The sequence below is a fragment of the Olea europaea genome, chromosome 12 (genome assembly GCF_002742605.1).
Source record: "Olea europaea var. sylvestris chromosome 12, O_europaea_v1, whole genome shotgun sequence".
In the NCBI taxonomy this organism is placed as follows: Eukaryota; Viridiplantae; Streptophyta; class Magnoliopsida; order Lamiales; family Oleaceae; genus Olea; species Olea europaea.
The window spans coordinates 27,326,774-27,353,798 of NC_036248.1; the positions used below are offsets into that span (position 1 = coordinate 27,326,774).

Consider the following 27,025-nt stretch of genomic DNA (forward strand, 5'->3'; position numbering starts at 1 on the left):
ATAGCGCAATCGAACAATGTCCAAAATTTGCATGTTTAACTTACTACTAGAGGCAAAGTACACTTTATAGAATGAGGTTTAAATGTACATAAGAATATTGTCAAGTGAGTAGTATTTTGCACCAAAATGTTGAGTCGAGGCAGCCTCGCTTTGTTTGTGATGCCATGTTGGTCCATCAATTTTTAATTGAATTCAAAATGAAAGTGTGAATGGCCAATTTTACTTAAAAACTCATACAATCATGCTTGGAGTATATTATAGTATATACCAAGTTTTACATTCCGTCACGTGACAACACACCATTTGATTGTTTAAAAAATAATATTTTTTTCATCAATCAAATCTTTTCAACAATTATGATGTCAAATATGATGTAGAAATGTGACATACAAATGGCTTTATCCAAACTCATTACCGAAAATCTTAGAACAAGTTGGTATCTACTCATTAATGCTATAATACCTACTATACATATGGACTAAATATATTCACACCACAACTTTTAATAATTGCACTGTATTTTAATTGTACAAAATGTTTATAACTTTCACGCATTGTCACATTTATGTTTCAAACTTTTTTTTCTTCTTTTTTTTTTCCTTAAATTAACATAATTGTTTCTGATTATAGTTTCTCTTCAAAAAATATTTTTACAATAGGGTAAAAGGACACATTTGCCTATTTTATTTTTAAAGAAGCAAAGTAAATGATAATGCAAAAAATATGATTAAATATTTGATCCTCATTTTAAAATACGTTAACAATATTTTTATATATATATACACACACACACACACACACACTAGTCTGCGTCTCGTGCATTGCACGAATTTTGTATTTATTTTGATCTTATTAGCGTAAAATTTATAAATTGTACAAAAAGCATTTGAAAATAAGAAATATTTTGTTGATTCTCATCTTTTGGTCGACTGTATATTTTATGTCACGATAATTTATTTTTATTCTTATAAATAAGTATAATGAATGTAGTTATTGTATATATGTCAACGATAATTTATTTTTAATTATTTATTGTATTTTTTTGTTTAATGTAGATTAAGATTTTTTTTTTATCTGATATTGCAAATAAGTTGTAAATTGAATTTTGTAAAATGATTTTCTTTAGCAACTTCAATTTAAAAGGCTATATTTGTGTTCAAAAATAATCCATGCAGTTGTAAATTGAAAGAGAATATCTACATACAGAAACATTTAAATAACAAACTCAGGTTCGCACGTAAAATAACTTGAAGTGGCACTTATTGGATGGCCAACTCCCTTGTTGGTGTAAGAATTAGAACCCTAACAGCAAGCCTATTCTTCGAACGATACAACAGTCACAATTAAAAAGAAATTTAAATAAATTGATAGAAAAAACAATTATTTATAAAGTAAAATTTTCAATTTTAATTAAATAATATTTATATATTCTTCTTTTAGTTTTCATAACTTTATTTTATTTTTTACTTCTAAATAATTTTAAATGAATTTTTTTACTTATATAAGTAATTTTTACATATATTAGAAATATTTTTTGTTAATATGTTTATTTTAAAATTTTTTTTTACTAAAAGTATTTTTTATTTTTTATTTCACTTATAAAAATGGTCAGCACGAAGTAAGGCTTGAGGTATGAAAATTTGCGTGTTACATAGATTCACATTGCCTCTCTTACACTATATATATAATATAATAATATAAGCAAATGAGTTGATTTGAAAATGCGTGGCCATAGCGTATGAAAATGGAGAATGGAAAAGTAAAAAAAAAAAAATTGAATAATCCTCATTGCACAAAGAACACACTATATATAATTTTTTTTTAATTCTTTTCTCTTCAATTTTTTTAACTTACAGATAACTTTTTCGTTAAAATTGAAAAATTAAGTTTTATTTGAAAGAAAAAAGAATTAAAAAGAAAAAAATAATTTATTTTTTTAAAGAAAAAACGACTTATACACATTTGTTAACACATATGTTTAATCTCCGTTTAACTATTTTCGATATTTATTTAGATCATTCGATATCTCTACGATATAGTTCTCAAAATGAGTTTCGAGAGAATGTAAAACATTTATCAATTCGACTATCGTACAATCGTCGATGAATTTTTAAAGTTAACTTGTTATCGAAAATTTGGAAATATAATTTGAAAATGCCTACTTTGACGTCTCATAATATTTGCTACGATTGACCGTTTCATGCACCGTTAACGACGTGCAATACTATGCCGTCAGTATTTCAAAATGATATTAAGAATGTAATATTTCGACTTTGTTTGATATCACGTAATGAGTCTGAAAATGAATACAAAAACATAAGTAAAAAATAATAATAATCATTTCTCTCTCTATGCACGGAGACCTTGGTCTCCTTCCACGGAGTCCTCTTATTTTTTTTTCTTTTTTAAATAAAAGTTCTCTCATGGTCTCCGTGGTCTCCTAGCACAGATCCTCTTATTATTATTATTTTTTTTAAATAAAAGCCAATACTTCTTTATACTATATAAACTAACTACAAGTTTTAATTTTTTTTTTTTAACAACTTGAAGCAAACTTTTTACTATGTAAAGAAATATACTTAAAACATTGAGTTAATATTTAATCTAAAGTAATATTTAGATAAATTTAATTTAAAAAATTCAATATTACTAAAAATATTACTATAAAATTAAATATTATCTGAAATTATTAGATATATCCAACTACGATGATTTACTTAAAATATGGAGGAACGCGTCGTTTTTGCTCCCCACTTGGAAAAAAATGAAATTTTAAATAATTGAAAAAAAAATTTACGTAATAACGCATAATTTTTTTTGAGTAAAATGATGTATTGAGAAAATTGTTGCGAAAAAATAATAAATGGTAATAAAAAATTAATTTTTTTAAGAAAAACGACTTATACGCATTTTTTAACACATACATATAATGTCCATTTAACTATTTTCAATATTTATTTAGATCATTCGATGTCTTTACGATATAGTTCTCAAAATGAGTTTCGAGATAATGTAAAACATTTATAATTCGACTATCATACAATCGTCGACGAATTTTTAAAGTTAGCTTGTTACCGAAAATTTCGAAATAGTAATAAAATTATTGATTTTTTTAAGAAAAACGACTTATACGTATATTTTAAAACATACGTTTAATGTCCATTTAACTGTTTTTTATTTTATTTAAAATATTTGTGTTGTTTACATTATAAATTTTTTTCAATTTAAAATTCTTTTCTCTTAATAATTTCAAACAGAAACTTAGTTTTGATTTACATTATAAATAATTTTTCTTTTCATATTTCTTTCCCTTTAGTTTTTTTTACTCACAAGTAACTTTTTACCTTTTAGAAATATTTTCTATCTTATATTATTAGTATTTTTATTTTTTAATAATTTCAGATAATATTTAATTTTATAGTAATAATGCTGCTTTAAATATTTGGTGGTAGATATGAAAAGTTGCGTATTGCAGTAAATTTAGATTGTCCTTTCTTAAATATAATAATAAAATATATAGCAGGCAAAACGACGTCGTTTGCATTGTCTGCCATATATTTTATTATACTGGAAGAAACTGCTGTAACATGCAATTTTCATACCACCCACCACTCTGTGCTCAATCATTCTTATATAAATATATATAGTAGGGATATAAGAAAAGAAAAATCACTTTATATAAAAAAAAAATAAAAAATAAAGATAGTATAAGACATAAAATATTTTAGAAAAAGTTATTTTAAGTAAAAAATTTGAAGAAAAAAGAATTTTAAATTGAAAAACGATTATTTATAACGTAAAACTACAAAGCAAAAAAAAAAAAATTCTCGAATCTAAGTCTCTGTTTGGAATTATTAAGAGAAAAGAATTTTAAATTGAAAAAAAGTCGTTTTTGACCCCCAATTGAAAAAAAAAACAAAACAAAACAAAAATGCTACAGTAAAGATGGATCAAAACACTGTTGATTTCTACAGTGCCCTCACATTCCCTTTTTTATATAGTAGGGATATAAGAAAAAATTACTTTTATATAAAAAAATAAAAAAATATTTTACAAAAAGTTACTTTTAAGTAAAAAATTTGAAGAAAAAAGAATTAAAAAGAATTTTAATTTTTGTTGTTCACATTATATTTTTTTTTCAATTTATAATTCTTTTCTTTTAATAATTCCAAACAGAAACTTAAATTTGAAAATTTTTTTCTGTATAGTTTTACGTTACAAATAATAGTATTTTCAATTTAGAATTCTTTTAATTTTTTTCTTCAAATTTTTTATCATTAATCAGTATTTTTTAATAGTTTGAGATAAAATTTAATTTTCTAGTAATAATTCAATATATAAAATGATGAAAAAAAACATATTCACTCCGTGCATGAAAAAAAAATTTTCGTCATACAACATAATTTTTTTGAGCAAAATGATGCATTGAGAAAATTGTTGTGAAAAAAGAATAAATAATAATAAAATAATTGATTTTTTAAAGAAAAACGACGTATACGCATTTTTAACACATACGTTTAATCTCCGTTTAACTATTTTCGATATTTATTTAGATAATTTGATATCTCTACGATATAGTTCTCAAAATGAGTTTCGAGAGAATGTAAAATATTTATCGATTCGACTATCATATAATCGTCGACGAATTTTTAAAGTTAGCTTGTTATCGAAAATTTCGAAATAATAATAAAATAATTGATTTTTTTTAGAAAAAACGACTTATGAGTATTTTTTAACACATACGTTTAATATCCGTTCAACTATTTTTTATATCAATTTAGATCATTTGATATCTCTACGATATAGTTCTCAAAATGAGTTTCAAGAGAATGTAAAACATTTATCGATTCGACTATCGTACAATCGTCGATGAATTTTTAAAATTAGCTTGTTATCGAAAATTTCGAAATATAGTTTGAAAATGCCTATTTTGACGTCCCATAACGTTTGTTATGATTGACTGTTTCACGCAACGTTAACGACGTACAATACTATACCGCGAGTATTTCAAAACGATATTAATAATGTAATAATTCGACTTTGTTTAATATCCCGTAATGAGCCTGAAAATGAACATAAAAATATAAGTAAAAAAAAAACAAATTTATTTCTCTCTCCGTGCACGAAGTCCTTCCTAATTTTTTTGTTTATTTCCTCCGTGCACGGAAACATTAGTCTCCGTGCACGAAATATGTTGTAAAAAAATTTCTATCACATATTATCTCTATCTTTATATATATATATATATATATAAGTGATTTTTTTCTTATATCCCTACTATACATATCTATATTGGAGTGGGGGAGGAATGGAAATTGCGTGTTGCAGTAAATTTGGAGGTAGTGTATAATAAAATAAAATATATATAAAGCAAACGGCGTCGTTTTTGGCTCCTAATTGAAAAAAAAAATGCTACAGTAAAAATGGATCAAAATACTGTTATTTTTTACAGTGCCCTCACATTACCCTTTTTATGAATGTAATCATCCATTTGTATATATACTTATAAAAGCTCAAATGGAGAACGGAACTTCTTAACAAAAATAAGGGCCTTTTTGGTAATGATTCGTAAAATCAATTTTTTGACTGTTGACGGCTAACCATATTAAGGTTCCGTTTGTTTTTCATTTATTTAAAAATGAGAATGAAAAATATAGTCATTATAGGTCTCACATGAGAGATAGAAATTAAAATATGATGATTTAATGTGATAAATAACGATCATATTTTTCATTTTAATGAAAAATGAATGGAAAACAAACACGGATTAACAGCCAAAATTTTTAGGCTTAAAAAATCAGAACAAAAAAGGGCTAAATAAATAAAACCAAATGCTATCCAATGTCGCAAGAAGGCCGTTTTTGTAAAATTCCTCTTATTAGGTTGCTTGGTGCCGTCACAACTGAGTTAATCTCAAGTTTTACTTCCACTCTCGAATCAACGGTTAGTACTTTGTATAATCTCCGTGTCCTTGTGCCGTTGCTTCACCAGACAATCCTTTCTACTGTCGTTACTTCTCCGGTGAGAACCCTAATTGTATATGTATATACATAGATGTAAGATTTATGTGTTTAATAATATGTTGTCCTTTTTTGAATTGATGTATACTTTACATTCATTATTCCGGTAAAGATCCACTGTAAATTATGTACATTCAATTGTTTTTTGTCTATTCACAAACTCAAAAGCGAGCACGAGCCTATATGTTCCGTCTGCGGGTGTATGGTTTATGGGTTTAAGAGTGTTACAAAGTTGAGCTTTTTTGGCGTCTTATACAATTTTAAGGGGCCATCATCTCAAAATCTGACTGCTCTTTGGATCATGGATCAACTGGATTGAGTTTTGGGGTTTCGATCTAATAGGATTGGACCTTGTTAAGTGGATTATAAGATTTTTCCTTTGTAGTTTTTCTTTATTACAAGCATAGAAACTTTTGATTTTCAATTTGTGGATTTTGTTGTCGGAATTTTTTCAATTTCCCCAAATTATGAGGTGTAATTTAGAAAAAAAAAAAAAATGAATTTCGATTACTTTTAAGTTCCATGAAATTCATTTCTTATATTGAGACTCTGAAGCCCTGCATAATGGTAGAAATTTACCAAATATTTGCTTAAAAAAACTGAATCCCTTTCTATATGGCTACTTTTCTAGCAATATTTCATGTTTCCATGATAGGGTTCGAAGCCCCTTATACACAAACTAGACTATGTTGTTGCCTACTTGGAAAGCTTAGAACTTAAACATCTGTTGTATGCAGGAATTATACATTTACGGGTGGTGCGTGTCTGCATGCTAAATAATATTTTTAAGTGTTAACTCACTTTTGCATTGTATTGTAGATGGATTGGCAAGGGCAAAAGCTAGCGGAGCATCTGATGCAGTTGATGCTGGTATCTTTTGCTGTGGTGGCATTCATCGTGGGGTACGTGTTGGGATCATTTCAAACAATGCTTCTTATATATGCAGCTGGTGTTGTCTTGACCTCTCTAATTATAATTCCCAATTGGCCCTTCTTTAATCGCCACCCTCTAAACTGGTTGGACTCAAGCGAGGCTGAGAAGCATCCCAAACCGCAGGCTGCTAATTCTGGTCCAAAGAAGAAGGCTTCTAAGAAGTAGGTCATTTGGCTTATCTAACATAAGTGTTACTTTATTGGAGTTCTTCTTTTTTCTGGTTTGGGAATGTATTGGATACATTTTATTTGGCCTTTTGGGTTAATGAACGGCAAAATGTTGCTGCAACTCCATATAGCTGTGAAAGGAACTAAGGAAGTTTAGTCTTTACGGTGCCTCAATATTTACCCTTTTGCTTTCATTTTTCCCAAGTATGATCTTACATCTATTGGTCTTGGACAGATATGTTGATGTGATTTTGGTTAATATTGTCATTCGTTTTTTTACATTAGAGTTAGTTAGATTTTTAGTCCACTGTAGCACATTTTTATTGAAATTTTTGGGTCTATGGAAGATGATAGTATGTATCTGATAGTTATTCTAGAATTGCCTTGCCTTTGCAGTTGATAGGTAGGTCATTATGAAGCTCTTACAATATACCTAAGCATATAATCTCGCAGGCTAGTTCGGCCATTTCCTAATTAACTTGGCTACATAACTCTATTTGGTTGGATTCCTATGTGATCATGTTGTTCAGGAAAATGATAGGTCTAGAATTTGAGTAACGAGTATGTACACTGTGCTTTAAACTTCGATTCCTGTGGTCCCCTTAACCAGTCATGTTTGCTCACTGTTGTATTTGTCAACCCTGTTACTCAACCCTTTTGTATATTAGAAGTTTTGGCTGTAGTGCCTTGAGCTCGGAAGGTTTTAATTATCACCTTTGCCAGTCTAGATCCATGTCTGGCCATATAAAGTAGAAATCTGAAAATAAAGAACAAATTAGTTCATGATCCTTATCTGAAGAGGTTAATAGGCTTAGGGGGTGACAAATTTGCTATATCATTATGTCCTTTCATAATTTATTAGTACAGGACACGGTTTGTTTTTGGGAGGGGAAGAGAGAGACGAGTAAGTGATATTTCTCATATAAAAGTAGCTTATATGTCATATTGGTGGGGGAATTGTGGTGTTATCTGAACCTTTGTTTCGATCTTGATGACTAAAGCATTAGGGGCAAGTCTCAGTAATTTAGGGAGTGTTTGATAGCATGGAAATGGAAAAAAAAGATGGAATTGGAATTGAAAATTCCAACTTTTGGTGTTTGATACCTTATGTTTTCCATGGAATTGCATTTCTTAAATTTCTTGAAACTTGGAATTTTCCTTGTTTTAATGGAATTTGAATTCTTAACATATATGGTAAGAATTCAAATTCCACTCTAGTGTAGCGATTATTATTTTTTTTTCGTCTTTTTTTTTTTTTTTGTCTTTTTTTTTTTTTTTTGGGTAATGGAAATCAATTCTAAGAATTATTGTAAAAAAATATTTTCCTTTAATTGACAATTTTCATGTAAAACAAAGTCAAACGAACATTAAAAAACACTTTTATTTTAACATTTTCCATGTGGAAAATTATACCAATCAAACAAAATAATTTACAATTCCAGGAAAACAATTCTAGGCAATTCAATTCCCTGGAATTCGTTTTCTAGGCAATTCAATTCCATCTTTGCAATTAAACGGACCCTTAGTGTGACTTTCTCAATTGATTCTCTGTACAAAGGGATCTGACCCTGGTGTTTGTATATGTGCTTAGATTTTGCTCACGATTATGGGAGTTAGGGTTCTGATTACTTGTTTATAACTTGGTGAGTCCATAGAACTTGGCTGGGATCATTACTTTCGGAAAAGGGTAGCCTAGCGTGTAAGCATGATGCTACTGAGGTTGTCGAAAGGAACTTGATAGTTTTGTTGACTTTGCATATTTTTCTTTGAACTTGAATTGACACAGATTTGCCTGAGGGAATGAATCCGCGGCTTCTTGTTTCGTGTTGAAATTTACTCCAAGTGACTTGTTAGTGATAACTTCTCTGAATTTGTAGGGTGAAATGAAGACATGAGAGTGAGCTTTCAAATCTTGACTATTACTTGTGTTAAGACTTGGGGTTCCATCTTAAAAGGTCAACCTTATTATGAGGGGTAGCCCAAACTCTTTATAAATTGATCTATGTTTTCATCTTTATTCAATGTTGGATTATATCCCTTAACATGCCCCCGCAAGATGATGGCTCGTATGAGCAGACCAATCTTAAAATCCGTATACTAATTTTTTGAGTCTTAATCAAGTCGAATTGCTCGTGCTCCAACGGGCTCTGATACTATGTTAAGATTTTGGGTACCATCTTAAAAGGTTAACCTTGTTAAGAGGGGTAGCCCAAACCCTTTATAAATTGGTATATGTTTTCATCTTTATTCGATGTTGGATTATATCCCTTAACAACTTGGAACCAGGATTATGAGTTATTTACGAGTCTACTGTCTTTCTGGTATTTGGCATTTTCATCTAGGTTGATGCAGTGCTTATAAGTTGGTCTAACATAATTTTTGACCACACATTTTTTAGGATCCACTACTTTATCTACTTTTTAACCACACATTCCTTAGCCAAGCAAGCACACATTTCTTAGGATCCACTACTTTATCTACTTTTTAACCACACATTCCTTAGCCAAGCAAGCACTTTATATAGTTTGTCATGGATAAGTTGATTGCTAGCCTAAGCTGATTCCATCTTGTAGAACCTCACCCATTGTAACTGAAATCTTTGGGAAAGATATCCTAACTTTCCTTCGCCTAGTCAGTAACCAATTTTACTGGTCTTGATCTGTAACATGTAACGTAGAAGCTGTTCATTTTAAGTGGTTTTAATCGGTAATTTTCAAGAATTTTGTATGTATGTCTTCGAAATACACCAAACTCGACACATAGATAACTGTTTAAGACACCCAAAAACCAAATAGATAGTCATACCGTAACCCATGAACATATTAAATTCCCCCTTTTTGCGAAATGTTGTCTATTCGGTCCATATTTTTGTTTTAAACTTGCATCGGCTTTGAGTTCAGTTCGTTTGCTTCTTTAAAATATAACAAGAATGAGGTGATTGAAACATGTTTGCTTACCGCAGGTTTAACCCCTTGATATTTTGATACTTTTGTATATGATTAGTATGAACTTTTCTGCTTGATTCCAACTGTCTAGCTACGGCATGATTGGGAGTGATTATAAGCTATGGATCTTATGGAGTGTGTTGATAATGAGTCGGTCTAGTTAGTAGTGGTTGTAAGTCCTATAAAATGTGTGGATGAATACGTGTATCTTTGGTAAACCTTTTTGTAGATTATAAGATGTGGGTCTTGTGGAATATCTTATAAAGACTGTGGGTCCTATGAAATTTGTGGATATCCAACTAATCTTTATCCGTAACTTCGGTTTGGCATGAGTTTGAATTCTTATTAATGGTAATGTCTCGATCAGTCACATATTAAGCTAGTGGTCATACACTTGTTCCCTGTTTTTCCTTCCACAGCAATATTTAAGGTTAACATTTTTTAGGTTGTAGATTTCAATTGGATCAACCACACAAATTGCTGTGTGTAGTATAAAATCACCTGTCCATGTCAATGTTTTGTTAGAATCATAGGTGGACATTTTAGAATCTCTTGAGATATCCCCCATTAGTTATTAGACAGTTTTCAATGATAATCACTCGAAAATTGACTTGAAGAAGATAGAAGATCACGTCAATTATTGGATCAAATCACTGGTAGAAATAAAAATTAGATCTTGAATTCTTTTAGCTGGTTCTAAAGATTCCATTGTTAGCATATAACTTGATCGGATATTATGCTGATTACCAATTTGAGTGGCAATCCAGTCGGGTTCTTATAACATTGACATTTACACCATAATTGGTTCATAAAGTTCTGTTCCATTATTTATTAAGGCCTCGTTTGGTACATATTAATGTAAAAATGAAAATGAAAAATATAGCTGTTATGGGCTCCACACAAGAGATAGATAGTCAAATATGGTGGCTTGATGTGATAGATAACGATAATATTTTTCATTTTAATGAGCAAATAATGGGAATCAAACGGGGGCTAACATTGATCTAATTTTGTAAAATGAGTGGCTCTCCATGGTGTTATTAGTAACCATTCACGCTATTTTTCACTAGTATGTGTTCTTTTTTCTCAAGGGAAAATTTCATAGGTAAGAGGATAACTATTGTCCATTTCAACCCTGAGAGGTTGTTCAGTGGTCGGATCTTGAGTTTGCTCCCCAATGGTTACTAGTTCAATTCCTTCAGAGCTATTGAGATGAGTATTTGACTATAAACTTCAGAGCCCGTGAGATTAGTCGAGGTTTCAGTAAGTTGGTCTTTGCCCATTTCAAAAATAAAAATAAAAGTTTTAAATTTCAAAAATCAAATATTAATTAAAATTTATTTATAATTTATAATTATATATTTTATTAATTAAATATGTTAAGGTCACAAATTTATTCAATTTGATCATAGATTTACAATTTAATTAGTCACGTATTATTTTTCGATCACAAACTCAAATTTTTTAATGTCACAAATTATTTTACGATCACAATTCAAAAATTTTGTAGGTCACAATTTGTTCGTTGATTACAGATAAAAAATTTATACGTTACAATTTATTAATAGATCACAAATATTATAGTTCACAACTTATTAGACGGTTACAAATAATTTTTTAGGTCACATTAATTTTTAGTCACAATTTATCATTTTTATTAGTCACATATTATTTATTGGTTACAGATTGACCAATTTAATTATCACAATCAACAAATTAATCTGTGACCACAACAAAACAACCATTGTCTCCAACAGAACCATTGCCACTGTCAGAATAACCACCATCACCCAATAGCAACACAACTTTCTTAAACAAAATCAACACTTCCACCTCAACAGATCACGACCATCAACATCTTATCGTCACCACTGCACCCATTGTCACGCCCACCATCGTCTACTGCCATCGTCACAACAATACGGCCACCACACAAAACAATACTTCGCCCATGCAAGTCATAGATCTGCCATTAACACCATTTTGCATCGCAACCCACTGTCGCACCTAACCACTAGATCCACCACCATCACAACAACCACGAAATTCGACAGTTCTAGCCACCATCACCACACAAATACCATCACCACCATAACACAAAACACCACTGTCAAAAATCGCAGCGAACATATGGGAGAAATGAAGAAAGAGTCAATTTGTTCGTTGATTACAGATAAAAAATTTATACGTTACAATTTATTAATAGATCACAAATATTATAGTTCACAACTTATTAAACGGTTACAAATAATTTTTTAGGTCACATTAATTTTTAGTCACAATTTATCATTTTTATTAGTCGCATATTATTTATTGGTTACAGATTGACCAATTTAATGATCACAATCAACAAATTAATCTGTGACCACAACAAAACAACCATTGTCTCCAATAGAACCATTGCCACTGTCAGAACAACCACCATCACCCAACAGCAACACAACTTTCTTAAACAAAATCAACACTTCCACCTCAACAGATCACGACCATCAACATCTTATCATCACCACTGCACCCATTGTCACGCCCACCATCGTCTACTGCCATCGTCACAACAATACTGCCACCACACAAAACAATACTTCGTCCATGCAAGTCATAGATCTGCTTCGCCACCATTAACACCATTTTGCATCGCAACTCACTGTCGCACCTAACCACTAGATCCACCACCATCACAACAACCACGAAATTCGACAGTTCTAGCCACCATCACCACACAAATACCATCACCACCATAACACAAAACACCACTGTCGAAAATCGCAGCGAACATATGGGAGAAATGAAGAAAGAGAGAGAGAGACGAGTTTTGCAAGACGTGCATAGCGTCGATCGTGAGTATCAGTCACACGGCGCCACTGGAAGATGAGCGCCACCGATCACATGGCATCGCTAACATAGAGAGGATGGGTGGTAGAGAGAGATCGATGACGTCATAGAGCATGGGTGGTAGAGAGGGGGGGTGCGAGGGAGGTGAGGCAGTGAATGAATGAATGAATTAGGGTTTGGTAAATTAATTTAATTTTATGATAATATTATTAATATTTAAAAAATAATTATTCATTTGATTTTTGAAATATCAAACTTCCAACCTGATTTTAGAATATTAAATACTTAAAGTATAATTTGGTGTAATTTCCATTTTTCTCAATGAGCGAAATAATATTTTAATTAAAAGGAATCTTGTCAATAATTATTAAATTTTCTAATTAAATGTCCTTGTAAATATCTTCTTCTGTAGCGATTTTCAAGTACAAATATTATCTCTAAGAGAAGTTACGAGATTTCCATTGCACCACTTGTGTTAGATTTTTATTTAGAAAAAACATCGAGATATTACACCCTACCTTAGTTATTTATTTTTATTCATTTGTCAAATATATTTTAAAATAAAATTTTATTTATTCAACATATAATTTAAACAAGATAATTATGATTGAAAAATTGCGAACCACGAGATTTGTGCCCTTTCCTTTCATTCTTTTATCGGGGAAAGGAACTTTCGTGGAAATTTGAATTGAGTCACTATACTATAATTTATCTCAATTAGGTTATTAAATTGAGTAATGATATTCATGATAAGAACTATTGGTAGTCGTTTTACGTGATATGTATGAAACAACTCATAATTTGATACAAAAGATAAAAAATACCACATAATTGCATCAAATAACAAATTGGTAGTCCTCATTGTGAATAACATTATTCTATATTTCAACATAGTTTCAATCGGATTTTTAAATCTAAATTTTAGTTTTCAATCTCACTACTCCATCATCTGACGTACTCCAATATTTGTGGATCTTCATTTTACTATTTTCATTCTCCCAAAAAAAAAAAAAAAATCACTTTTAAACCAATATATAATACACCTAACAATTTAGATCTACAATCAAATGATATAACAATCACTTTATAATTTATCATAATTAATTTAGACAATATGATTTTAGCTAATAAAAACAAATAGTTGTTGCACGATCTAAGATTTTGAGAATAATACGATCTAAGATTTTGAGAATAATATGATTAGTTGTAAATATTATTTAATATTGTGTATCAAACATTTTATGAGTTTATTCGATTTCCATATAATTTCGGTAAAGGTATACAGTCTCTATATAATACATTTCCTTTATAACTTATTTACATTGAATAAATTTAAGTGACTAAAATCATTAATGTGCATTTTGAAATCGCATGCAACTTTCACATTACTCAAACTAAATATCCATTACTACTAAATCTTTATCAAATTCAACTGAAAGTCGCACGTGTTTTTTATATATATCTATCTTAACAATTGTCATCGCATGAAAAATTAGATTTAAAATTTAAATAAAATAAAAGACATAAAAATTAAGTCTCTGTTTGGTGTTGATTAAAATTTGATTTTTTAGTAGATTTCGATAATAATATCTAGTATCAGTAGTATTAGAGCACAAGTCCATATGACATTATATGATATATTCAATTAAAAATGAAATGATTCATTTAATCGAACAATTTATTTAATAACACCTATGAGCATCTTAAAAAAAAAAAAAAACTCTTTATTTATAAAGGCTATCTTATTATTACAAAGTTCATCTTTAATTTTAGAGAATCAAATTTTTTATGCACTCCAACAAATTCTCCATTTTGGCTCTTCAGTTTGCTTTTCTCAACGAATATTTATTGAATTCTTCCCATGTTTTATTTAACATAATTTTTTATATGCTAAATTAACCAATCGAATTAAATGTGATTTGAATAGTTTAAGAAGTAGAGCATTGAAATATTTAATTCATTAAATACAACCATTTTACTTTAAGAATAGCGAATGAGGCTTTCCAAACTCACGCTCTATTTTAAGAAGTCGAAATAAAGTTTTTTAGAGTTTCGTTTTTAAGCTTTGAGTATTTTGTATTTAAAGATTTTGTTGAAAATATTATAACATTGTAATAAATGTGGTGCTAAATTTAATTTGGGTTGGTCTATGGGTACATAAGGATTGGTGCATAAGGGTGTCCACATCCTCACATGAGGGGGGCCCGCCTGAATATTTTGGTACATAAGGGTGTTCACACCCTCACATGAGGGGGGCCGTCTGAATATTTATTCAGGCGGGCCCCCCTCATGTGAGAGTGTGGACACCCTTATGTACCAACCCTTATGTAGCACAGGGTTTTCCATTTAATTTTGATCATTCTAAAGTGGGGACGATACCCGTGTCCGAAAAGCTGTCTGATTCTATCTTCTGACGCGTTCTGCCATTTGCCCATTCTATAAATCCCTTATTCCATCCACACTCACGAGAGCTCGACCATTTCCCCATATTCTTTGCCCATTCCTCTATCCTTATCCAACAAATTTATCTCCCTTTAATATATATCTTCTTCCCATCAACTGTGTAACAGGGATTCTGATTGATTTTCGGGTAATTTTTAGTTTTTTCTTCTCTATTTTTTCAGTTGAATTTGTTAGATTTAATGATTTACTTAATCAGTTGCTCAAGAAATTTCTATATGTAGATTCTGTTTCTAATTTGATTAGATGAACTGTTGATTACATTTCTCTAATCTTTGTATAAATTGTTAAATCTGAAATTCGCACAGTATAATTTTGTTGTTTACTCGATTTTAAGTTTTACGATACGTTTTTACTTACCAGTCTAATTAAAGCCTTCTTTTTTGGCCTTTAATTTTGAATGCATTTCTCTGTTCACGAACGTGAACGGCTTATCCTCGATTAACATATAACACGTTTATGAACATTTTTTTTTTTTGGTAACTGAAAATTAGATATTTATTCTGTAACTGTCAATGACTTCTGCGACTATGAAAAAAGCATCTAATAGTCTATCGAAAAAATTCTGTCGGTGAGGTATTGTAATACAGGTATTATGTTTCTTTTTGACTTATTTTTCTTTCCCTTTACTTTTAATATCCAATAAATTGGATCTTGTTATTAACAAATATAGATTATTCATATTTAAACCATTATTTAATGTAGGAGTATATTAGTAAAACAATGAAAGAAAATTTACTTTTCCGACTATATTAATTACATTTTCTTAATCTGTGTGAAAATTGAAACAAACCTATCTTTTTGGGAAGGTGTGAGTACTATTTGAGGGTGGGGCGGTGTGGGGTGAGTTACCACTGAGGTGGTGGGGGATGGGGTTTTTGGTAGGTGATTAATGAGAATAGTTGTTGGTGGGTTGGTGAACGTGATATCTGAATCTACAAGAAGATTATTAAACATGTGCCGGTATTATTGGAGTCTATTGTTTGTTGATGCATGCTTTTCATGTTGGTTGTCATTTGACTTGTGCTATTAACTTTTATATTTGGCCGGTGCCAATTATATGATTAGATTCATTGTACATATTGATCGGTCGTGTTCAAACATTTTTGGAATGACTTTCTTATTCTAGTTAGTTATTCACTGAAAATTCTTAGTTTGATTTATTTGTTTTTCCTCCTCCTCTTTAAAAATAACTGTAGGATTATTTAGCCATCAAAATGGAAGTCGCCACAGGTTAAAACGTGTTAGGTTATGGCCTTGGCAGGTATTTCAACCTTTTACAGATTTTTCCTTATTTCAACTATTCTTTCAATTTAGTGTCTGGTAAAACTTTTTCTTATTTTTTTGTCATATGGCTTTCTTTCACATGTCTGTTATCTATTAGATATTTGGGCAATACGCGCTGGAAAAAACGCAGCAGGAAATTTTAAATTTGGTATCAACCTGATTGGTGCAAGTAAGCCAAATTACAGTAGGAGAGTTGGTATGGAATTTGAACATGATTGGACGGAGCATAGGAAACCGATGCCCTTTACAGCTCATTTGATTCGATTTGCGGCATTTTTTATGGCTTGGTCTTGTAGAATTCCCATGATCGAAGGATATCATGAATTTATTTAATTAAGTGCTAATCGTTTAGTTGCACTCGTAAGTTCTAAAGACACTTCCTTTTTGCTTAAAGAAGTGAATTACTTATCCAATATGTGTTTCTCCAATTTACATGAACAAGATACCCCTGCTTCAAAGATTAATGATCATTATTATTATCCCATCTTGCCTGGATTGCCCGATGATGTGGCAAAATACTGTCTTGCTCTTGTTCCTCGATCTAATTTTCCGACCATGGGCATCGTAAGCAAGCGATGGAGGTCGTTTATCAAAAGCAAAGAGTTCATAACCGTAAGGAAATTATCAGGGGTGCTTGAGGAATGGTTATATGTCCTGAGTATGGATTCTGAAGGACAAGAAAGCCACTGGGAGGTTTTAGATTGCATGGGACATAAACACCAGCAACTTTCACCGATGCCAGGTCCTGCTAAAGCTGGTTTTGCTGTGGTGGTTCTTCACGGAAAGCTTCTCGTCATTGCTGGATATTCTATGGTCGACGGAACTGGGTCTGCCTCGGCAGATGTTTACCAATATGATTCTTGCCTCGACAGGTATATTTTATTTCTTATCCACCATTCCCCTTTTTCATTCTGTGCATCTCTTTTTGGATTTTTTTTCTGCTTCCAACATTAGCTAATCAAACTTTTGTGCTTTTTAGAACTGATCTGTGTTCAATTTGTATCGTGATAACTCATATGTCGAATAAGCCCAGGTCCTATTAGAACTCATCTGTGTTCAGTTTGTATTGTGATAACTCATATATCGAATAAGCCCAGGTCCCTTATTTGATGGACCTCAAAATTGAGTGATCAATGTACTTTTTAAAGCTGCATCATATTAAACTAATAAGCGTATAACAGTTCAAATTTATGCCTTTATGTTATTGCCTTGTAATGCCCCTCGCCTCTCCTACTATGTCGATTTTACTGTGTTCAGATGTGAACACCAGAACAAGTTCTATATGTTGGCATATTTGATAGGGTTTTATGTGTTCGACGTCTTGGTGCATATTCATGAATGGCTCTCATTTTTTTCAAAACTTATATCTAGGGAGTCTGTCCTTTTCCAGCTTTAGCCAAAAATTCAGATTTTAGTAGATTTAGATAAAAGTTGATGAAATGTGTAGTTGAAAAGTAAATAAAGGTTGTGGGTCCCAAAAATGTGTGGTTGAAAATGCATTTGGAGATACAAAGAGTTTTTGAAAATGAGGGCAAACAGGGGGCTTAGTTTATCATACCTTTGTACTTTTTAGAACTCAACTGTGGTAATTGGCTCTATTATTTAAGCTGGGAGTAGTTCAATTTATATCGAGATAACTCGTAAACATTGGGGGTTAGTTAAAATTGAATACACCTAGGTGCCTTATTTGAAGATTGGCCTCAAAATTGAGCAATCAATGTACATTTTATCTGCATCATGTTAAATAATAAGCTGCGTCTATAACAGTTCAAAGTTAACTAGTTAAGGCCCTATATGGTATTGCCTTGTAATAGTGCCCCTCTCTCTGCTATTGTTTGGATTTCACTTTGTTCAATTGTGAATATCAGAACAAGTTCAATATGCTGTCATATTTGGTAGGTGTTGCGCAGTCAGTGTCTTGTGGATATTCATCAAATGTCTCGTATTTTTTCAACATTTATATCTGTGCAGTTGGTCCTTTTCTTCTGATATTTCTCAGGAGTCTTTCATGCTCTATTCGGGATACAGTCAATTCTTAAACTAGATTTCTCCCTCAAGTCAACTGACTTCGATCAAATCTGTGGCTTGGTTTTCTGATGATTCACTAATATATTTTCATCACTAACACTGATTTTTTGGAAGCTGATATTGGTTGAGAACAGATCAGCTGGGAACTAGTTCTCATCATGCAATTAATTTGCTAGGCTTTTATTCTTGAGAATCTTTCCCGCCAAATCATTTATCATACAATGTCAACTGGCTTCATAAACTTATCAGATTAATTTAGCAATAGGAAATGTGCTACTCAATGATATTGTCTGCATTCATGAATTCTAATGCTCCACTTGATGAATCAATAGTCGAGCTAGCAATTTATCACGTCATTTATCTTTTGATTATCTGCTTGCTGGAAAACGAAAAGATCCTGAAAATATAATAGCTTCGTCTTTCTTGGTCTAATTTAGATATATATCGACTAATTATCTTTTGTAGGTGGAGCAAATTGGCTAGCATGAATGTGGCGCGTTACAACTTTGCTTGCGCCGAGTTAAATGGCATGGTGTATGCAGTTGGGGGGTATGGCATAGATGGTGAATCTCTCTCTTGTGCTGAGGTGTACGACCCGGATACTGACAAGTGGACTCTAATCGAGAGTCTACGCCGCCCAAGGTGGGGATGTTTTGCGTGTGGGTTCGAGGGAAAGCTTTATGTTATGGGTGGGAGGTCAAGTTTGACAATTGGAAACTCCAGGTTCATCGATGTTTATAACCCGGAGACGCACACATGGTGCGAGATGAAAAATGGCTGTGTCATGGTTACTGCACAAGCCGTGCTCGGGAAGGAGCTCATTTGCATGGAGTGGAAAAATCAACGGAAGCTAGCAATATTTAACCCTGCGGAAAATTCGTGGAAGATGGTGCCAGTTCCGGTGACAGGGAGCTCGAGCGTTGGGTTTCAATTTGGCATACTAGATGGTAAGCTTTTGCTGTTCCCTGTACAGGAGTATCCGGGTTATAACACCCTATTGTATGATCCGAATGCTGCCTCTGGGTCTCAATGGCAAACTTCTGAGATAAAGCCGTCGGGCTTGTGCCTATGTAGCGTGACAATTAAGGCTTGAGTTGAGTATGTTATCGTCGTAAAACTAAGATTTCATTAAGCTGTACGATTTTGGGATTAAGTTTGTTTACTGTAATATTTATAGATCATGAGATTATCTGGAAGAAAAGGCTAGTGCTATTTTGTAATTATTTTATTCTTTAGTATAAACCTCCTGATAAAAATTAAATTTTGAAGTTTAATCAAAGTTAAAGTAGATAACTAATCATAGAATTTTCAATTTTTCAACCGTAAATCTCATCATCTTTTATCAAAATCTATTAAAATTATGATTTTGATCTCCACCGAATAAGGGGCTAATCTTAGGTTATTTTCAATTCTACACTAAAATTTATAAATTTTGCACCAAATCGATAATCATTTCTGACTTAATATACCAAATGAATAATGTTTCATCATTTTCTCTTGATTGATTAACAATTATTTTATGACGGACATAAATTACAAAATAAATAATTAGGTTGAGTTAATGAAAATATTAAATTCTGAATTCATTCCTTAATTATTATTGATTACATGATTAAAATTTATTACAAATGCACTTGATAATAATAATTATAATTTGTTTTGTAATAAAAAGTGGACACAAATATCCTTAACAAGAATTCGATACAAATTGAAGAAAAAAGCGGCAAATTGAACATTAATGTTTTGGGAGAGCATTGAAGATGGCATTAGGCCGCAATGTCCAAGTCTGGATGAGCTATCCCATGCAAGTCAACATTGGATCATTTCCAAGTTAATCTATCATAAAAATCGATTCATGTAGAGATGATTATCTAATCCAACGATCCGTGAGGGTTCATGTAGTTGGTCTGCCCAAGGACCAATGAGGGCCCATCGAATGTGATCTGTTCATTAAAATTTGAAAGGAGAATTACTTTAAACTCTGCTTTTCAAACTTTAATTTCGAAATTATCATTTTTCAATAATCAATTAATTACTTTCCAAAAAAATATTTAAACAGTGTACCAGAGATAAACCTTCTTGCAGTGTACTCGTTTCTGTAGGTCCATCGAATTCTTAAATTCCTAAAAAATTTAATGAATTTATACTTCAAAAATTTCCATTTCAAGGTAGATGAGGTTTTGGATCCTAAACATATAGCTGGTCGTGAACATTAGTGCAGAATATTTTTAGGGTACTGGTTTTGCTGAACAGTTGGCTGCTGATACGTGAGAAAGGAAGACTCCTATTTAGATAGCAATAAAAATACATTTTCTATTAACATAGCTGTGCTAAACGAAGGAACTTCATCAAAATGCTCAACTCCGATTGATATAATAATGGCTGAAGAGAATAAAGAGCCGAACAATCCACCGCTCAACTCCCAACGACAACACGCGCCACAGGCTCCAAAAATTACATTAAAAACTCTGTATAACAAACCGAATTGAAACCCTTTCAACGTAAGCTGAGTCGAGCGGAGGATTGACCATTCTCTTCAGCTATTGCTAAGTCGACCGCAGTTCATCATTTTGATGAAGTTATTCCTCCGTCAGCTTGCCAACTGTTATTCCACTCTTAAGTCATTGTTATATTAATTAAACATATCGCTTCTGCCATCGCCAAAATCATCTCTAAAGCTAAATAATTGCTACAAGGAAGACATGCCACTAATGGAACAATAAAAATATTGTTAACAACCAAGCTCTTCAAAGGCGCTTTCAGGAAAAAAGTTGCGAAAATGTTCATTAACTATTCCCAGCCAGTAGCAGCAGCAGGAGGAGGCGGCGGCGGCATTACATCAACTCCAGCAACATCAACTCCAGCATCAACTCCAGGTGCTGCCATTGGCGGCGGGGCAGCCATATCCCATCCATCAGCAGTTACTCCTGCAATTTATAGGATTCTCAAATGTTCAAATTCTTGGAATTTGAGAGAACAACTTCTTTGACCGAGAAAACAAAATAAATACTAGAAGATCCTTCAGACTGGAACATGCATTAGAACATAAATAACATAGTAAATGTTTCACAGCTCATTTTTTAAGACGATGTCCACTCAAATTAAAGAGATAATTTTAAGTTTTTCACAGTTATAAATTTCACCCATTAAACACGATAAAGGGAATGTTGAGGAATGTTATTTGCACAGAAACTCAAAAATCAATTGCTTGGTACAAGAGAGAACACTAACCAACATCAGCAGTCCAACCACTGGCAGCTGGTGGAATAGCACTTGCTATCTCAGGAGCCCATTGAGCTTCCGGAATTTGACCACTAGACCAATCCGCCCCAGTTAGTGGACCAGCTGTATAATCACCATAATCTGGGAGTGCAGGTACTTCCTCCTCTTCTTGTTCCTTGGCTTCCTCAGGCTCCCTGTAGAAAAATAGATCAACCTGCCAACAGAGATAAAATCAAGTATTAAACACGTATTGCAATTCAAGTGTGACACAACAGATTAGAGTCCTTGTGTACCTCCAAGAATGGTCAAAATTTAGCCACTTAAACAAAAGAACAAAACTATATATAACATTTACCATGATATCCCACTTGTGTCCAGGAGCAATGACACCACGCATTTGAAGAACCATCCTTGCTAAGAGCCAAAACAGACAACCAATGCTGTGCTTCCCCTTGTTATTGGCAGGGATACCAATATCAACATATCGCATAGGGGAATCAGTATCACAGAAAGCAATGGTGGGGATGTTCCCAAGTGCACCTTCCTTAATAGGCTGAAACATATTCATATTAAAATCCAGGATAATGATTAGTAAACAATGTTTGCAGCTCTATGGTATAGCTGCACCAAGATGTAAAAATACAAACGACTGACCTGGTGATCAGTCCTTGGATCAGTAAGGATGAGAAGACGTGGCTCGCTGAATGAGGTCTGAAGTTGGTTGGTGAATGTTCCAGGAGTATGGCGTCCAGCAATTGCATGAGCCCCGGTGTACTGGGCAAACTTCAAGACAGCCCTTTGCCCATATGGCCTTGCGGATTGAACAATGATATCCTGAGGGTTCTCGATAGCAACAATAACCCTTGCTGCCATCTGAAGCTTGTCCCATGTTTTTCCAAGGTTGATGATGTAAATTCCTAGACAGCAAAATACAATAATTAAAAACGTTTATTAATGAAATCCAAAATATTCAAATCTATAGCTCGGCAAGTAAATTCATCGGACATGTCACGGCCAAAAGGGCTGCACAAAGTTTATAATTAGAATCTGTTGAATATAAAGAACAAAATGAATCGGAGAAAGAGATCAAAACTACAAAAAAAATTAACTTGAACCAAGGTCATGATAGATTATATTCGAATATTGACTTGACTCAGCTGAATAGCATGAATATGCAGCCAAAGCCCATATTAGTTTCATTGAATTCTGAACAAACAAAAATCTATGGAAGGGAAGTGACTACATATTTGCTAAAAGAAATCATCTTAGGTTCATTTGATTCTTATCATAAGCTGCATCATCTTATCGTGTAGCACGCATAACTGAAGGATTGACCAATATAATTTATAGTGCAACAAATTTAAGAACACAAAAATTTATAACACGAAAAACATTAACCAGAAATTTAATCAGAAGAATTAGACAAAAAATTATTGACAAACCAACTCAAGAAATTTTAGAAAATTATACATCTACGATTAATATCTTTGATCACAGGGCTGCTCATAGGAAACATATAATAGGAGTAAAATCACCAAAAATGTAAGAAGATAAAACCCTAATACATAAATAACAATGTAATCGATTAATATTCAAAGCAGGTAGATCCAATCCGGGCAAAAGGTAAAATTTAAATTGATTTATTCCTTTCATGCCATTAAGATTAATATATCGCTAGCACCTTACTTATCAAATTGACAAAACTAGAATTCCATAGGGCAGATCAAAACTCAAAAAATTCAAGATCAAAACTCAAAAAATTCACACTAATCTAATTTTATAATAACAAAAATAAACCATCATCTACTCAAAAATACAAATAAAGATGCAGATTTATATATAGTAATTATGCATAAATATAAAACATCGTCTGATGATAAACATAACATAATGTTTCATTTGGAAATCACAGTTTTTGGTATTGCACATTATTTATCAAATGAACTACCTAGAATTCTATAAGATAAATCACAATTAACAACTGAAAAGATTCACGCTAGAACGGATCCGCGATCTCACTAAGCAAACCGTCTAATAACAATTATAAATGCAAATCTACGCCTATATAGTAATGTATGTAAATATATCTACCGTCATTTCGGCGCTTGAAGACGTAACGCTCCATTTGAAAGTCACAGTTTTTGGTGCCGAGGTGAACTTCGGCGGCCAACATCATTTGAATGTCGGCCTCTTTTGTTGAAAGAATCCTTGGTCCGGTCGCCATTTTTGGTGCTTCCCCTTGCCCTTTGCTTTGCTAGGGTTTTGGATTTTGCTCTGGCTCAGAGGAACGTAGGTAAAATGCGATAATGCGAATGCTTGTGGATTGGTATTTATGTAAATTAGAATGGAATTTATATACATTGAAAACCCTAGTGAAATTTGGTTAGTGCTAGGCCTTCCACAGTTTGGGCTGAGTATATGAGCTTGACTTCATTGGAACTGGATTCTGTAATTATTTGGGCCCTTGAGCCCAACAATGCTGTAGTCCCTTTTCTTTTGAAGGAATTCCCTCCGACACTTTTAAATAAGACAATTAATTCCGTCAACTATTTTTGAAAATAAGGTTATCTAGCACTAGTTCATGTTGCTACAATTTATAAGTTCTATTAAATGAATCGTGTGACTTTGCATTAAATGAATTTATCATTTAATATTGTGTAATTATCATTTAGACGGATGCTTAATATCAGTGGTATTAAATAGTAGGGTAATTAGCACAAAACATCCCTACGTTTCGATGTTTTTGTGGAAAACGTCCCTACCTTTCATTTTTTGGTGGATTACACCCTTACCTTTACATTTTTTTGCGCAAAACGTCCTTCTGTCAACTTTCCGTTAAAATACTCCGTTAAATCAAAAAGGTAATTAGCACAAAAGGTCCCTACCTTTCAAAGTTATTGTGCAAAACGTCCCTACCTTTTATTTTTTAGCATAATTAGCAGAAAAGATCCCTACCTTTCAATATTATTGTGCAAAACGTCCCTACCTTTCATTTTTAGCATTTTCACCCCTACCTTTCACCTTTCATTGCAAAAAAGTCATTCTCATCCTTTTTTTTTAATAAAATGACGATTTTACCCTCATATTCAAATAAAACAAAAAGAAAAGATGAATTACCAACTGCAACCATAATCCTTAAATTTTTAAAAAATTACAAAAAATCATAAATTCTCAACCACCACCATTTTCACAACCTATCAAGCTGCCAACTATAAATCCACATAATACCACCTTTCGGCCACCATGCCCACCGGACTCCATCACTGTAAATGTGGTTGTTTCGGACAGATTGGTGACCAATACTATGGAGGAGGATATTGGGGAGAGTGAGGCGACGCTGGTGGTGGTAGAGTCCTATGTGTTGTGGTCGAAAAGTGGTGCTATATGGATCTATAGGTGGTGGCTTGGTGGGGTTGTGAAAGTGGCGGTAGTGGAGAATTTAGGATTTATCTGTAATGTTTTGAAAGATTTAGAACTATGATTGCAATTAATTGATTATTTTTTCTTTTCTTTTTGTTTTATTTCAATAGGAGGGTAAAATCGTCATTTTATTGAAAAAATGGATGAAAGGACCTTTTGCGCAATGAAAGGTGAAATGTAGGGGTAAAAATGCTAAAAATGAAAGGTATGGACGTTTTGCACAATAATATTGAAAGATAGGGACATTTTCTGCTAATTATGCTAAAAATAAAAGGTAGGGACGTTTTGCACAATAACTTTGAAAGGTAGGGACCTTTTCTGCTAATTACCTTTTTGATTTAACGGAGCATTTTAACAGAGACTTGACAGAAGGACGTTTTGCGCAAAAAAATGTAAAGGTAAGGGTGTAATCCACCAAAAAATGAAAGGTAGGGACGTTTTTCACAAAAATATCGAAAGGTAGGGATGTTTTGTGCTAATTACCATAAATAGTATTACACAACTACAAAAGCTTGTTTAGCACAAAATTTTTTTCAAGCAAAAACTCATTTTTATGGAAAATGTATAAGTGAAAAGTAAAAAATATTGTTGGGTCCTATAGAATCCGCGGTTGAAAATAATGAAGAAATATAATTTATTTTTTATTTTTTATTTTTGCCCAAACAAGCTTTAAGTTTTTTAATAACTTTATTAAAAATATATATATTTTTTTTTTTGACAAATATGCCATTCTGACTTCTAACGTGTTTTCAAATTAGAAAATGTGGATGATGATTTCTAGCCCATTTAGATAATTTTTGAGGACAACGTCAAGGAGTCGTTTGTGAATACCTACGACACCCTCGTAGATTGGCACCCGCAATCTCATTTATCCCGCCCTTGAATCTCGTGACCTGTTAATTGGAAAGGTGGATGATTCGTTGGTATTGATCTGGTGCGTTCAAACCTATTAACAGTTCACGTGAGCCATATGTCCTGAGATATTGGTGGTGAACATTAGTGCAGAATATAATTTTTAGCTTACTGGTGCTGAATAGTTGGTTGCTGACTTTTAACCGAGTTGAAGACTCCTATTGAGATAGCAATAAAATACATTTTCTATTAACATATCAGTGGTAAACGAAGGAACAACTTCATCAAAATGCTCAACTCCGACTGATATATAATGGTTGAAGAGAATAAAGAGTCGAGCAATCCACACTCAACTCCCAACGACAACACGCGCCACAGGCTCCAAAAATTACATTCAAAACTCTAAATAACAAACCAAATTGAAACCCCTTCAACATAAGCTCATATTTTGTTGGAGCCCATGGCACGAGTTGCTATCAGAGTTGAGCGGAGGATTGACTATTCACTTCAGCTATTGCTAATCAACCGGAGTTCAGCATTTTGATGCTCCGTCAGCCATTGCCAATTGTTATTCTACTCTCAAGTCATTGTTATGTTAATTAAACATATCACTTCTGTTGCCATCGCCAAAATCATCTCTAAAGCTAAATAATTGCTACAAAGGAGACGTGCCACTAATGGAACAATAAAAATATTTTAAACAACCAAGCTCTTCAAAAGCGCTTTCAGGAAAAAAGTTGCGAAAATGTTCATTAACTATCCCAGCCAGTAGCAGCAGGAGGCGGCGGCGGCATTACATCAACTCCAGCAACATCAACTCCAGCATCAACTCCAGGTGCTGCCATTGGCGGCGGGGCAG

The 27,025-nt window shown here is 32.4% G+C and overlaps 3 protein-coding genes across 6 annotated transcripts in view; 2 read left to right on the forward strand and 1 right to left on the reverse strand.

Annotated features, from left to right (window-relative positions):
- The first annotated feature begins 5,815 nt into the window (after positions 1-5,815).
- On the forward strand, positions 5,816-7,397 carry LOC111406243 (probable signal peptidase complex subunit 1). 2 transcript variants are annotated; one of them, XM_023035542.1, is made up of 2 exons: positions 5,816-5,943; positions 6,840-7,397. In XM_023035542.1, the coding sequence occupies exons 1-2, from the start codon at positions 5,842-5,844 to the stop codon at positions 7,116-7,118; spliced, it is 381 nt and encodes a 126-aa protein (XP_022891310.1). In that variant the 5' UTR covers positions 5,816-5,841; the 3' UTR covers positions 7,119-7,397. The 2 variants fall into 2 exon arrangements, with proteins under 2 accessions (XP_022891310.1, XP_022891309.1); XM_023035541.1 differs by having other exon boundaries at positions 5,833-6,021.
- A 7,864-nt stretch (positions 7,398-15,261) lies between these two features.
- LOC111406244 (F-box/kelch-repeat protein At1g67480-like) lies at positions 15,262-19,895 on the forward strand. 2 transcript variants are annotated; one of them, XM_023035543.1, is made up of 4 exons: positions 15,262-15,487; positions 16,557-16,621; positions 16,742-17,516; positions 19,138-19,895. In XM_023035543.1, exons 3-4 carry the CDS (start codon positions 17,059-17,061, stop codon positions 19,763-19,765), a joined length of 1,086 nt encoding a protein of 361 aa, XP_022891311.1. In that variant the 5' UTR covers positions 15,262-15,487; positions 16,557-16,621; positions 16,742-17,058; the 3' UTR covers positions 19,766-19,895. The 2 variants fall into 2 exon arrangements, with proteins under 2 accessions (XP_022891311.1, XP_022891312.1); XM_023035544.1 differs by lacking the exon at positions 16,557-16,621 and having other exon boundaries at positions 15,274-15,487.
- Positions 19,896-20,940: 1,045 nt separating this feature from the next.
- The window catches only part of LOC111406245 (40S ribosomal protein SA-like), an 8,577-nt gene continuing 2,492 nt past the window's right edge, over positions 20,941-27,025 (reverse strand). Inside the window, exons 1-5 of one of the 2 annotated variants that reach the window (XM_023035545.1) lie at positions 23,986-24,236; positions 22,549-22,811; positions 22,250-22,447; positions 21,904-22,108; positions 20,941-21,599 (exon numbers count right to left, since the gene is read on the reverse strand). In XM_023035545.1, coding sequence (XP_022891313.1) covers positions 21,463-21,599; positions 21,904-22,108; positions 22,250-22,447; positions 22,549-22,811; positions 23,986-24,118 — 936 coding nt within the window. In that variant the 5' untranslated portion in view covers positions 24,119-24,236 and the 3' untranslated portion in view covers positions 20,941-21,462. Of the gene's footprint in view, positions 21,600-21,903; positions 22,109-22,249; positions 22,448-22,548; positions 22,812-23,985; positions 24,237-27,025 lie in introns of those variants that run through there. The other variant, XM_023035546.1, reaches the window with a different exon arrangement.